This window comes from Hesperophylax consimilis, chromosome 15 (assembly GCF_061612785.1).
Source record: "Hesperophylax consimilis isolate HC1 chromosome 15, BYU_Hcon_1.0, whole genome shotgun sequence".
NCBI classification, from domain to species: Eukaryota; Metazoa; Arthropoda; class Insecta; order Trichoptera; family Limnephilidae; genus Hesperophylax; species Hesperophylax consimilis.
Genome location: NC_142850.1, coordinates 4209794 through 4226141, shown reverse-complemented (window position 1 = coordinate 4226141; position 16348 = coordinate 4209794). Strand labels below are relative to the sequence as shown.

Here is a 16348-nt window from a genome sequence, read left to right as displayed (position 1 = left end):
GATTAATTAATTCGAATTAACTTGCGGCACGTTGCAGAATGAATAATTTGACAGATTTCCTAACAAAGTATTAGTAAAACGCGAATGTGTCATGAGGACAGCGGAACACGTTCATAATAATACAATTCGCATTTCGTCATTATATTTATCAGGAAAATAATACCTGGATGAACTCGTCTTCCGATATATTCCGGATGGACTCATATTCTATCAATGAATGGATTGCAATCACGTTTTCAACAGTGTTTTGTAAATCGACCACTCATTTTCATTCTTGTACATACTTTGGTAGTATCTAGTACATACATACTAGGTAGGTAGGTACTTCCCTACCTACCTCTTACCCATCTCTTCTCCCTTCCTATTACCTTCAGCATCACAACATACCCCAATTGGGGATGCCTAAGTATCACTGGCTCCATACGGTTGGGAACAGTTGGGACACTTGTGCTGTCTCACATAGTTTTTTAAAACTATGTATGTTATAAGGATGGTAGAATTTCATAAATATTAAAATGTTCAATAAAGTATAAGATTTAAAAAAAATTATAACTCATGAACGCAACCCTAGATTATTCGATACCATCTACTACAACTTTAAGAGCGGGTTTCTGGAAGTAAAATATTTTGCCCGGCGAAATTGGAATTGTATCGGATTTCAGGTAGAATAATGTAATTAAAACAAGGAACAAATATTAAATCTGTGCAAAATCAAATAAAATAATTAATCAACTGATTAGAAATGACTGATTTTGAGTAATGTCTCGTATTTAATGTCAAATAATTTGATCCAATTTGTCTGGAAGAGCGGAAAAATATTATATTTTAACCAATTAATCGGATTTCGAGTAACTACGTATCCGAACTTTATAGGCTCATCATTAATATTATTTTTATTAACGGACATAAACCGAACATCAGGAACATGAAAAAAAATATGACTTGATTTTGTGAAACAAATTTCCCCGTATTTTGCGTATCGCTTGTGACATTCTTCATGGTGTCTATTTATTGTGTTAGGTTGCAATCTTTATTCCAAAGACAAATACCGTAAATAAAATGACAGATCCAAATCTGGCCTTTTTACTGAGATCCATTAATATTTATTTTGTTATCTTTATATTTATGCATGTTAATGCTGTAAATTAATATTTTTTCAATAAAGAATTGCTTGGGTGATAGGTTTTTTCTTGCTTATAAAAAAAACGACGCCTAAAAATCTAATTAGTAAGCAAAAAGAAAAAGAAGAATTTCAAATAATCATTTAAAGAATTATTAAGCATAAAATATGGTCTAAATGTGGAAACAAAAGTGCAGCGCTAAAAAGGTTAATCAAAACTATCTGAAAAGGGCCTAAAATTTTATTTTAAAAATTAAAACTTTACTAGAAAAACTTGTCTAGCAAGTTATATTTGGTTTAATTTGAACTGGAAATTTTCCACACCATTTCGCCACCTATTAGAAGGAGCCAAAAAAGAACCAGTCTATTTGAAAACTTACTTACTTATAAGAGTGACTGGTTTGTCTAATTAACAATTTGTGATAAACATTGCGATTAACATATACGCAAGGACGACAAATAGGAACATTTTTATTTTACAGGTATTTCAATGGAACCTACCCGTGGTCGTAGGTGAAGGAATTTTAACCGTACAAGTGTAAACATTCTGAAATTTCTTAAAGTTTTATTCATATTCAAATAAATGTTATTTTGAATTTTTGAATGATCAGAAATTTCTGCAATCATTTTTTGAACGATTTTCTGACTTAAGGATTTAATACACCGCATAATCGATTTTGACCGTGAATCAAACTCAGGATTTCTGTCTTACAGGGACAATGTATTTAACCACTAGACTATTAAGACCAATTTAATATACCTCATTTTTGTCGATCTCAAATCTCAAATTCTGAAATAAAAATGTTATCTAGCGAAAAAAAAACCGATGAAAAAAACATTTTCTTTTTCTTAGCTGCATGAACTACGAAATGTTTTTTTCCACATTTATGACAACTTTCTTTTTGAATGATTACGAATCTTACGAATCTCTATAGAATTGGTTTGTAACCTAGATATGTTTCGGAAAAAACATATCCGATTTTAATTTACATGGTATACCTATTGACTTTTTTGAAAAGTCTAAATGAATATTCGATCTTTGTATTACCTTCAAAAGTTATTATAGAAAAGTTGTTTCAATAAAAAACTAATTAAGTATATAATATTTCAAAGTATTTTTATATAATTTAACTACTAATTAAACACTGTATTGCATTACATTTTAATGTAGCGTTTATCGCCAGATATGTTTTTTATTATTTTGAAAATATTTTTTGAATTGCGGCAGTAGACGAGACATAATCTGGTGAGTTAAGATTCACACATGTCTAAATATTACACAGAGAAGATTGTGATAATGTTAATTAGAGCAGATTTTATGAAGATGAAGTTTGCACGAGCTGCCTGTTCTTGCAAAGGAGGTTCTTGGGATGCATGAACTCATTAATTATGTGCCGATGGTTGGCCTCATAGGAAGTCCTATGTCGATCGTGAATAACCCGCTCATTGAAACCTGCTCACGAGCTTTCATAGAGCGAGAAAATTATTTTTTCCTCAGTACCCGGGTCCCGTGACTCACTCTCGTGACCTACTCTGTAACCGTGTGTAGCCGGGTACTTTAGTAGCGAGGCGAGCGAACATAAATTGTCAAAACCTTGGTCGTGACCCATGTGCCGGGTTCCGGGGTAACGGGTGCAAACGCTCATAGATTGTCAGCACCCGGGTGTCGCGACCTATAGGGTTTTCCAATAAGAGGTGATATTTCATGAAATTTCATGATATTTCATGAGAAAAATGCCATTTTTTAATATAAATGATTGAATGTTTATTATATTATAAAGAAGAAGGTATTCCATTAATAATAAAAAATAACTTCAGTCAAATGACTACGACGACTACGCCTACAGTACCATATCCTTTTCATGAAATTTTCCATAACCAAATCGCAAAGTGGCTGCCTTATGTCCTCGATAGCCTCACGAATTCCATCTTTGAGGTCTTGAATCGACGCTGGGCTGTTGGCGTAAACTTTTTTTTTCACGTGGCCTCAAAGGAAGAAGTCGCAAGGTGTTAAATCACAAGATCTCGGTGGCCAATTGTGATCACCTCTTCTAGAGATAACACGGTCCGGAAACATTTCCCGTAAAAGATCAATGGTTTCGTTGCTTGTGTGGCACGTAGCGCCGTCTTGTTGAAATTAAACGTTGTCCAGATCAAAACCACCGAATTCCGGTCATAAAAAAATCATTAATCATCTCTCGATAGCTCTTTGAATATCAAAATAACACCTCTTATTGGAAAACCCTGTACTTTAGTGACCCGAGTCGGTGTGGCGTTGCGTGAAATTAGAAGAATGTGTATTAATTTTGTAGACCGGGCATCACGTCTCGAATCACGTTCGCGCAACAGACAAAGACATGTGATCGGGTTTCAGGTTTTGGGTTATGTATGACCTTTTACGGCAGCCGACAGCACAAAGAGCGGGTTTTTGCGACCCGCTCATGACGCTAGTGGGTCGTGAGCGACCCGGGTCGTGTAAAACGATCTATTGACCCAGCTCTACTCATATGTAATAGAAACACCGGAATTAGGCCATGCACTATACGTTTCATTAGGACAAAGACAAAACAGAACATTAAAGAAAATATGAGAAAACAAAAACCTTACCTAACATATTCCAAAATTACCTGTTCTAACCTAACCTATAATTAAATTGTGCTTTGTTTTGTCGAGTTACCTAAACATTTTTTACTCTTTTTTAATGTGAACACCGTACAAGAGCCCAAATGCACCCAATATTCTGGAGCCAGTGAGACTATGGCATCCCCAGTTGGGGTGTGTTCTGGGGCTTAAAGTAATGGGGAGGGGAATGATATGATGAAAAGGAAGATGGAAAAATACCTGGATATTCAGATCTGGTCACCAAACACGGCCAAAGCCATTTCAAGTAACTTTTCAATTCTGAATGTCGGTGACACTCAGAGTATATTCCACTCTGCATCGTGCCGCAAATTTTATGTCTTTAATTTGTGTTTTGAAATAACACAAATTATAACATAAAGATGCCAGGATCCAAACTCCGGATTGCTATTCGAGAGCCTTATCCCTTGACCATGGAGACCGTCATTGTCAAATTTAAAACCGCGCATACAAAAGTGTCGCCAACTTCGTTCACTCATACTACTGCAAATCGCATCTACAAACGAAACATATAACCATCATTGACTCCGCCACTTTATTAGTCCGTGCAGTTTGGTCGTAGTTCGGCGACTATCATCACAATTCCAAACCATATCTCCTTATATTTCTACCTACACCCCCTAACGCATAATTATCATTGGCTCCACCACTTTAATAGTCCGTGCAGTTTGGTCGTAGTTCGGCGACTTTTATCGCGACTCCAAACCATATCTCCCTCTATTTCTACCTACACACCCAACGCATAACTTTCATTGGCTCCACCACTTTAATAGTCCGTGCAGTTTGGTCGTAGTTCGGCGACTTTCGTCGCGATTCCAAACCATATCTCCCTCTATTTCTACCTACACACCCAACGCATAACTTTCATTGGCTCCACTACTTTAATAGTCCGTGCAGTTTGGTCGTAGTTCGGTGACTTTCGTCGCGATTCCAAACCATATCTCCCTCTATTTCTACCTACACACCCAACGCATAACTTTCATTGGCTTCACCACTTTAATAGTCCGTGCAGTTTGGTCGTAGTTCGGCGACTTTCATCGCGATTCCAAACCATATCTCCCTCTATTTCTACTTACACACCCAACGCATAACTTTCATTGGCTCCACCACTTTAATAGTCCGTGCAGTTTGGTCGTAGTTCGGCGACTTTTATCGCGACTCCAAACCATATCTCCCTCTATTTCTACCTACACACCCAACGCATAACTTTCATTGGCTCCACCACTTTAATAGTCCGTGCAGTTTGGTCGTAGTTCGGCGACTTTCGTCGCGATTCCAAACCATATCTCCCTCTATTTCTACCTACACACCCAACGCATAACTTTCATTGGCTCCACCACTTTAATAGTCCGTGCAGTTTGGTCGTAGTTCGGCGACTTTCGTCGCGATTCCAAACCATATCTCCCTCTATTTCTACCTACACACCCAACGCATAACTTTCATTGGCTCCACCACTTTATTAGTCCGTGCAGTTTGGTCGTAGTTCAGCGACAGTCGACAAGCTTCTATGCCATATCTGTTTTGTTTGATTATCTATGGCGCAAATTCTGTGCCTGTGGCGCATTGATTGGCCTCCTGCCAGAAGTATATCAGTAAGCTTTACGACTCATAACTTTGCCCACAACAATAAAAGCGATAATATAATTTACGTTGTTATTCTAAAGCGAGGAACGTATGTGTTTCTGTAGTGAGTACTTAACATTTCGAGCAAATCTTCTTTACAGCTATGACGTAATATACTTTATGGCACGTAGAAACATAGGAATGATCTTAACTATAAAATAGGCAATCAGTTTAAATGTTAACAGAATAGGCCCAAGTGTTTTAGTTCCATATGATAAATTTATATGGTTAAAATTTATACATTTATGAAATGAAACATAACACCAACCACACAGGGAGCTATGGTGGGATGCAATTTGAAGGGTTTTATGAACCGCACAATCGATTTGACCTGGTGTATAAAAATATTAAAATAATTATATAATACAGAAGAAGAAGATAATAAAAATAAATATAAACGTAACATGAAATAGAACCAGACACAAAAAATAAAAATATATCGGTATAAGCCGGGAATTGATCTCAGGATCTCTTTCTTCAGGGACAATGTATTTAATCACTCGACCATTGGGACCAAATTAATATACGTCTTTTTGTCGATCTCAAATTCAGAAATAACAATGTTATCTAGCGAAAAAAAACTCATAGTGACATTTTCTTTTTCTTTGCTGAATGAACTTCGAAATGTTTTTTTTCCATATTTGTGGCAGCTATCTTTTTGAATGATTTCAAATTGCTATAAAATTAGTTTGTAACCTAGATATTGTCTCGGAAAAATATATCCGTTTTTTTTAGTCAACCCAGTTATATTCAGCTTCCAACGTAATTTACTGATGAATTTTGAAGCTTCGTAATATCAACTTTTACGATAAAAATATAAAACCTGTCCCATATACTTGCTATATTCGTGAATTGTTCCTTACAAAGAATTTTAGATCCCGGGCGTAACTAGTTGTTCATCAAATAATATTTTACTGTGGCTCAGTTGGCTAGCGGAAGTTCGCGTGTGATAAAGTCATCAATTGGGCATTCAGTGCCTTTTTGTTTTTTAACATTTGAAAGGTTCTCGTTAAATACAATTTTTTTTTTTTTTTTTTTTTTTACTTTATTTATTTTCATTTCTTTACACATATTATACATATTAATAGATAGTATAAAATAACATAATATATAATACCAAATAGTTTACAAAAGAAATGAAAACCCACTAAGGCACTGACTGCCTGAGTGTGGGTAGTATAAAACGATTACTATATTTCAAGTACCTATGTCCGTTTCAGATTTTGAACAAATTGTGATCAGTAAAAGAACAACTATCATGTTGTTAAGCCCTCCAGCTTATAAGAATTTGATAGAAAGCTAAAATGCTCCTAGAATTGCCGTTTAAAAGATCAATTAAATATTATTATTTTTTAATGATAAACTTATGTTTACAAGACAATTTTTTTTATTCATAGAACAAAGGATAACAAATTATTCTAAACTATAATTAGTCGCCTGGAATATCCATACAAATTGAAAATATCTCCCGAGTACAAATAAATGTTGGTTTTTTACACGTGAAAAAATATAATAAGCAGTAATTGTTGATTGAAGTACTAGTAAATATTGAATTATTCGGCGTGTTGGGAATAAGCCGACGTAGCTCAGTGGTCCAGAACACCTGACCGGACTTTCAGAAGGTGCGGGTTCAATTCCCGTCGGCGGCATTTATTTTAACTCGGGAGATATTTTCAATTTCTATGGATATTTTAGGCGACTAATTATTGCTTATAATAATATTTTATAAATTATTATATAATAAACTATGTAGTTTTTTCAGGACGAGGAGTAATTTCATTATATTTGTACAAATCGTACCTACACCAATTGCCGAGTTTCCATTTGAAATAAATAATTCACAATGTAAACCTACGCTTTAGACCTCTTTAAAAGTGCGTTTAATTCAACCTAATAAAATATCTCGAAATTTATCTATCCATTTGTACAATATTTATCGGTAGAACATTTAGACTTGAAAGGGATATTAAATACACGTAAGTTTTTCAAGTTAGTTCAGCCCACAGGTTACAGGTAGATATAGGCATCACGAAAAGTTTGGGGTAGGAAAACTTAGTGCTTGGAAAACTTGGCCACCTTTTCCTGGGGTGAATAACACCCCAGTGACACGAAAAGCCTGCTTCCCTTACCGAGCATCTCAGGGAGCCGATATATCGAGCTTTGGGATGTATCAGCAATTCTGCTATCATATTTTAGCACATCAAACTGTATCACATACGTGTTTTGGTAAACCGATATTTTATTGCTTGAACCTTGAAGCATTTATTCGTAAGTGTTACATTTAGTATGTACATCCGGAATGCGAACATTTGATGCGGCAGTAGTGGATTTCAATCCTTTGCCACAGGGATTGGAATACCCTACACGTGGAATATAAAATATATACGCGAGTGGAATCCGACGTGATTTATTGAAGGGTTTAATTCTGAGTAAACTAATATACATTCAATATAATAATAATATCGCGTATCTGACGGCCTATAATCAGTCATGTCGGAGATTTAATATAACATTAATTACAAATTCTATAGATAACATGAAAACCATGTTCGAGTATATAATTCATCTATCAATATTATAATACGTAGTGTATTAACCGCATTTACGAGAGTCGCGGAAACTCATCTTCCTTCTCACCAAACCGCGTTTTGAAATGTTGGATTGGCAATTTACTGAATATAGCAAATCAAAGGCGTTAACAAATATGCTGCAAAATTATTTACAGCTGTACCCTGCCACACGTTGCTTTGGCTCAGTCTTTTTACGTCCATCAGATTGAGCTGTTTAAAAAATAACATGTTTCTACCTGTCACAGGCGATTTCTATATAATATAAGTATATAAAAACTCACGCGTATTCTAATGCTACAATGTGTCGAAATTTCAAAGCAATTGGTGAAGAACTTTTGGAGACTTGAGATTTTGTACAAACTAACATTTTTTTTATTTATTTATATATATAGATAGTTAGATAGATTATTCAAGTATTTTCCGTTTCTTTCGCGGATAACCATTTTAACCTAATTTTATGACATAACATAAAAGTAGATTTTACAAAGCTATTATTATATAATCACTTGTCTACAACTGACGAAAAATAACACAAATAAATATTTACTTATTGAAGACAGGAAGCTGTCAACCTAGGCTTCCGCGCTTGAAGAATACCATAATGCGTGAGGTCGCAAAAAAAATTGTTGCTATATTTAAAAAACAGAGTTAAAGTTTTTTTTTAGTACCAACTCGAATCTTAACTTTCACATTCTTAATACAATCACCGTTTAACCAATGTGAACTGGATTTTCTTTGGAAAGGCTGACAGTGTACTACTTGTTTACAGCATATTAAATATGCATTATTATTAATTTAATATAAAATTTATTTATGCAATTGTTTTAAATTATATATATTTATAAATATAATGTTTTGATTCCGAACCCAAAACAGACTTTGCTTGGTGAGGCTTGTAAAGACAATATGTAATAATTTATTTTTTTTAAATATAAAAAAATACCCAGGTGGCCGGTGCTGAAACTGAAACAGAATATGGAATCTTTTACCAAAACATGATCGCTTTTAAAGTAGTATGTACTTATGCCTTTCTATAAATTACGTACTAATATTATTCTTGTAAAATTATTACGCCCATTTAAACACAATGTTAGCCTCGGTACACAAGCGAGTATTTGAGCTAAAAAACATCCCCGTAAAGCCTATGAGTTTTGCCAGTAATATAGATGAAAAAAAAACAAACTCCAAATTGAAACATAACAATTAAAAACTGTGGATGTTTTTGACAGGCTTAGGCCAGACGAAAATTGGTTTTCTCTTCAAATTAGTACTTTGCGAAATTGATTGAATGATCATTGGTAACGCGTTAGAGAGTTGATGGAAAAGTTGTTGATTTTAAAGGCAAAAAGAGTTTGAAAAAATCACACCCGTTTCCGAAATAGCCATCTCGTTACAGCGTCAAAGATCAGAAGGTAAAACTTAATTAAAATTAAATAAATTAATTTATAATCTTAATTACAAAATGAACAAAATTTTTCAGATATATCTAAAGAAATTTGGGTAGCTTTTTGCGTCAGAAATTACTGGATGAACAATTTCAGCGTCATTTAGTTATGTCTATGGTGATTAATATTATATTTACAGGTACATAGAAATCCTGTCTTTTGCAGAAAATAGATTCATTGCCCTGTCTAGAGAATAATTATTGACCCATTGATTAATGATCCGAGGAAAATTCATTTCCAGTATTGAAATGTAATTTTGTGGACTATATTTTACAAGAACTTCTTCAAAGTGATGTTTTTTAAATGCGTAATGCACGCGTTGGTAACCAACCATATATCGAAGAAATAAAAAATTTAAAATTTGGAAGCAATGCGTTAAACATTTTAGTTTTTTCGTTGTTTCTTGGATATTTATAACATTTTTTTTTGTATGCACGAGATGAAAAGTGAGGTGATAGTTTTCTTGCAAACTTCTTAATGCATTTATTTGACTGGACATAGGGTACTGGAAACCTTTCATTTTTGCTTTTTTGGGAGTGAGTTATGTGGTAGGTGATGTTTTGAAACAATTTTCATAGGTGATTTTCTTACTGAATATATATATTTATATTATTTTGTTTTTAATCATTAGCTGTGCAGTCGAATATTGGTAAGGTTTTTTATTCATTGTTTTATGATTTATTTTAAGAGGTTTGAGGTTAGCATCTGCCGCTAGTCCCCATACTGGTACATACCAAACGTTTAAATACTTTGACAATATTATTGGAAACTTCGGCAACATCAGAGCTAAAATAAACTTATCCACTAATCGAAAGGTGCTATTATTTGAAGTTTAGTCGCTCTTCATATGGTACTTAAATAAGTTAAAAGTTTTGTTTTCGAAGGATATGGATTGTAAAAGATTGGTATCTTGTATATATTGTGGGGCAGATCTTTTCACAGTATTTTATTTAACGAATAACGTTTTTATGCATAGAACAAAGGATAACAAATTATTATAAGAATTAATTACTCGCCTGAAATATCCATATAAATTGAAAATATCACCCGAGTAAAAATGAACCCGCACGTTCTGATGTCCGGTCAGGTGCTATAGACCACTGAGCTACGTCGGCTTATACCCAACTTGCCAAAAAAATTCAATTTGTACAAGTACTTCAGTCGACAATTCCTGCTTATTATAAAAATAAGAAAAATAATAAAATTAAATAAAAAAATAATAAAAAGAAAAAGAAAAAATATATAAATAATTAATGTCTGTATGATTTCAGGTTCCAGTGGAGGTCACGAGATAGTAGACCTCGTGGTGCCCGTACTGGCTGACCCAAGGGAAAATGCCACCCTCAGCTGCAGGTACCGCATGGGCAACGACCTCCTCTACTCGGCCAAGTGGTTCAAGGATGACCAGGAGGTCTTCAGATATATGCCAGGACAACAGGTACATAGATAACTTTATTATTTCATATTCAGTTTCGAAAACGATCGCGTTATACTTTTTTATACTTTTTAAGTGTTTGTGATATAATAATAATAAGTATTTAATTATCTTACTTTTGTTGTAACAAATAAAAATAATGATATCCTCACTGTGATCTCCCGAGCTGACGTTTTTATTTACAAATTAATAAAATTAGAATTATGGTTATTGTAAAGTAATTATAAATACAAAAGATAATTTTTTTCCTGTAATAAGAAAAAGGAATAAGATAACGAAAGATTTTTTTTCAATATTTATGTTGAGGGATCAGTAGGATTTAAAGGCCCTATTAGGAGTTATACCGAGCCGAATATATGATATGAAAATATCTGGAGTCGGTGAATTATTTTCCCATTTGATCTCTGGTGAGTTGACGTGTTGTTTTTGTATTGTTCTTGTATTTATTCTGCACTTGCATAATGTAGATAGACTAGATCAAGGCTGCCCAACCTTTTTAACAGTTGGGCGAAATTGACGATTTTGAATCACTGGCGGGCCACTGAATATCTGACGGTTCCTATTTCCAAAGGGGGGGGGGGTTGTTAGAGTTAGTAATAGAATTTTTATAAACATAATTCCCCCCAAAATGAGTGCTCCCCACAAAATATTTGAAATCCATGGGGGGGGGTTGTTACGGAACTTCGCTGGGAAAAAATTCCGCTTCGAATTCCATGGGGGGGGGGGGGTGGCTACAAGATTCCATTTCGGACGCAAAAAATATTATATCAAAAACCGGTGTATTTTTGTTTAAAAAGTAAGTTCAACAGGTTAGATTTTTTCGTCGCTGATTCTCGTTCTGAGTAGCCTAAATAGTGATAAGTTGCCTTCGTTGGCAACACTGGCGACCGCGCGCAAGCTGCATTGTTTTTTTTACCGCGGGCCCGCGACACTTTTTCAAATTGGCGGGTTTTTTGAAAATGGTTCACGCGGGCCACTTATAATTCGTTCGCGGGCCACATCGTGGCCCGCGGGCCTGGGGTTGGGCAGCCTTGGACTAGATGATCATTTATGGAAAAGTGCGTGGAAGGGTTTAGTTTTTCCTATGGGGAAGATTTAACCCGGACATAAAGTCGGAAAATTATAATAAATATATAACAAGCTGATTTTTGTTTATTTGAGTGCTTTCGGTTTCAATCGGTATTTGGTGTCAGTATATTATCGATTTCTGATCTCACTTTTTTTTGTATCCAGCTTTTATTTGAGATTTTAATGTTATAATATAGTTGCGAGTTTTAAATGAGAGTGGGATTTTGTTGTAGAGTTCAGTAGGTACTATACATAGTATGGGAAGCTTTTTTGCCCAAATGTTGTATTTGTAGTCGCTTGTTGTAAGTGTTTTTAACCCTGAAATCTAGTATTTCTAAAATAGCTGTTAGTTGGAATTTCTTGTGTTTAATGTAAAGTGATTTATTTATTGTCATTTGCACTGCCCCATCCTATAATACCATATTCTAACAGCGATTGGCAAAAAGTCACGCATGTAGATTAAGATTTTTTTACTGATGGTTTTGGAGATATAACTTTGTTTTTTGATTGTATTATTTAAATAGTTAATATGGTTACTCCATTATAAATTTAAACAATTTTTAAAACTAAATAAGTTAAATGGTCAAATATATATCGAATAATAGCTAGTACCTATCCCCTTGTTTCGTAGTCGTTTCCAGTCATCTAACGTAAAGAATCTTCGGAATAAACCTAATCTTTGAAAGCGATTATCTCAGAACATGATTTAGCGATAACAATTGTTTTTACCAAGTGCTTCATTTACATACAAAATACCAGTTATGTTTTTGAAATGTTAAAAATAAAATTTTATTTCGATGAAATTTTCTTTATTTTTGAAAAAAAATTTTTTAAGCAAAAATGTGTCCTACACGGAGAAAAATGAGTACTGCTACTTTATTAAAAATCTTTAAAAAATATTTGTAATCCGGTTATAAATGGGATTGCAGGTCCTTAACGACAGAATTGATAGGTTTCCTGATAAACTTTTGGTAAAATACGAATGTATCATAACGTGTTCATAAAAATTCTAATATTTTCGCATTTCGTCAACATATATTATCAAGACATGGGACGGTCGGTCTAAGAGCGAGGTTGACAGCCGTATACACCAGGCTAGGCTTGCATTCAATAAAAGGTCGAAAATAATTGAATTGAATAATATAGACCTAAAACTGAGAATACTCCTCATCAAGACCTATGTATGGAGTATCTTGATGTACGGCTGCGAAACATGGTGCCTATCCGAAAGAGATAAACGGAGACTAGAGGCTTTTGAGATGTGGTCCTATACTGTTAGGAATTTCCTGGAGAGACCATATTACAAATGAGGAGGTTCTCCAAAGAATCGAAGGAGGAAGGCACCTGCTCAGGACCTTGTCCGAAAGGCGTGCAAGATGGATCGGCCATGTTATACGACAAGAAGGCCTCTTGCATGTCATAATGGAGGGTATGACCGAGGGGACCAACTCTAGGGGACGTCCACGCCGAGAGTACCTGGAGGACCTGCTGGTGGACGTGCGCTGCTCATCATATGCAGAAGTCAAAAGAGCCGCACAAGACAGGGAAGAATTGAAGAGGAGATTAGATGAAATTGCTGCAAACCAATCCCAGGATTGAAACCAGAGAGAGATATTATCAAGGCAGGTGCATGAACACACTTTCCGATATATTAGGAATTTACTAAAAGAAAACGGCCTGCAATCTCGCTTTTAACCGGATCACCAATAATTTGAAGAGATTGTTAATAAATTAGCAATATTTATTTTTATCCGTGTACAACCTACATTCCGTTGTTCATATATTATAAAAGCATCTTACCAAGGTAATAAAATACGGAATAATCTTATTAACTCGCTTAAGAAGCAAACTACAAACTTTGCTAAGTAATAGAGTATTTAATAGTTAGGAAGAAATAACACTGAAGCTCAAGTGCCGATCGGGGATATTGCTAGGCCAAATAATATAAGATGATGATTAGAAGGGGTTATTTTGGTTGTGCCTAATCCAGCTTTATAACCCTAATAAGATTATAAGCAATACTGAAATCAGTCGTAAACAAGTGTCATAACTACGAATTAATTGTAGTTAATATTTGGGAGAGATTTCACACCAAGAAGACAATAATTCTTACGGATTAGAGGGTCTGAAATACATATCTCATGAAATAACTTTTCCGAAACTAATTGTTTTATTATATAATATTTGTGTTTGATGCCCAATTGGCATCTTAAACAATAAAATCGATCATGTTTTATCACAAGGAAATACGAAGAGAGAGGAAAGAAGTCTTTACCTGGTGATGATGTGGTTTTCTTTTGAATCCCGCTGGGATTTATATATAGGGAATATTCTTGAATATTCCCTGAGTCACTAATAGTTTATGAAAAAATAAGATAATTCGATTGTTCTTTATCACAAAGAAATGCGAGGAGAGTGAAAAGGAAGCCTTTTGAGTCCTGCTGGTTTCTTGAAGATTCCCTGAGTCACTTATAGGTTATAACAATAATTAAAAAAGAAGACAGACGCTAGCGTAATACATCTGTTATTAACACACATAACATGTCATTTGTTTTGTGATTCGAATTTTTGTCATAGTTAGGTGTACACCTTATACAATCACTAGTTATGTTATGTTTTCATGACACGAACTACGTTTACATTCACCATCCAACAATATTGCACTTGGAGATGAAATTTGCACTATTTAATGAACTTTTCACGGAATTATTGATACGAGCAGCAAATAAACATGCACTCTCAAATATGACGAAAATTTGATTCACAAAAAAATTACATATTATATGAAAACACAAATGACTTTGTTTACATCACTTTAATATATATAACCTCTACATGTTTCATGAACAAAGTTCACCTCATCAGGAGCAAGTATACTAAAGTCAAAAATTAAATATAGATTACAATTGAACAGTGGAAGGAGTGGGGAGGGGTTAGAGCGGGCGGAGTTTTTCAGAATTAATATAATATAATTTATTGCCTTGTCCTTTCTAATGTTGTCTTTCCCGAAATGAGTTTTATAAACTCATTGGGAATAATACATTATTACTTTGTTATCATTTTGTAATGTATTATATTGTAATAAAAAATAAAAAATAATGTTATCACAAAGTGATAAGCTTTCAGAAGAAATTTTCTTCGAAAAATTTAATTACATTTTATGTGTGTTAATAACAAATGAATTACGCTGGCATCTGCCTTTTTTTCAATTCTTGTTTCTTCCGAGGTAAGATTTTAAGGAACGGAACAAATAAAATGACAATTTGAGTAGGACATTGGGATATGGAATGATCACAAAACTGTTTCAATATTGAACAGGATGCATTTCAAAATTCAACTTCACTTAAAATTTTATACATGAGAAAAGGTGTTTTTTTCACTGGTTCTTATAATGTCAATGGTTTGTGGAGTTATTTTTGGACATCTGTATTTTTAAAGGTGTATTTCAGACTGCTTTATCAAACTGAAACAAAAAAATTATTTCTGTTGTTTTTATGAAAGTGATACAGTAAAATATAAAAATTACACAGTCGGGACACATAAAACATTAATTTTATCGAGTTAACATCTCTCTCCTCTTGTCAGTTTCCATCGTGAAAACAGGCATTATTAAACTTCGATGAGAGGCGAGTATAATAACACGAAGTTGTACAAATTAAACACAAACACCATTAATAATCAATTTCCACAAGGACAACATGTTGTGGAACTCTCCGCTGCTCCAATGTTGACTCAACCCTCTCTTTACAATGAAAAATACACTAGCCCCGAGGGTTATCCTTATCCTAGAATTTCCATGGTTCTTATCACGACGACAACACTATATAACCCCTTTCTTACTAGTGTTGGTACATCGTGCTAGTACAACAACCCACAGATTTTTCGTAGTCTCATCGCCAGTTAAACATTTCGACCCCTCCTATGTAAACTATCGTAACCATTTAATACATCTATGATCGTAACCCATAAAATGGTCATTTTGAGTTTTCGTGCATTAGGTTTGGATAAAATACAAACTTTACATGGGAGTAAAGAAAAACAAATACAATTTTTTTTTTATATTTTACAATGTATAATAAAGGAAGAATCATTTAAGATAGTATACATCGTTTACTTTTTTATTATGTAATAATTTTTTTAAATTTTTATTATGTAATATTTTTTTATTTTTTTTATTATGTAATATATATATATATTTTTTTTTATTATGTAATAATTAAACAGTTTACAGTGTAAAATAATATTTGCTAACAATAATGATATATAAAAAATTAGTTTTCACAATTTTTTTTTAAATTTTTTTTTATGTTTCTCTTTTATGGAAGCAGACGCTTGTGTTTAAAAGAGATGCTGAGTATCGAGATTAACATTATTTATCTAAGTATTCTTATTAATAATTTAAGGAGTTAAGAATATTAAAAATATAAGTGTATATCAACAATGTACA

General features: G+C 33.8%; 1 protein-coding gene across 1 annotated transcript in view; it reads left to right on the top strand.

Annotated features, from left to right (window-relative positions):
* The window catches only part of LOC149417200 (uncharacterized), a 204405-nt gene that overhangs the window by 102505 nt on the left and 85552 nt on the right, over positions 1-16348 (top strand). Inside the window, exon 2 of the mRNA XM_089640166.1 lies at positions 10670-10836. Within this exon, the coding sequence (XP_089496292.1) occupies positions 10670-10836 (167 nt within the window). The remainder of the gene's footprint in view (positions 1-10669; positions 10837-16348) is intronic.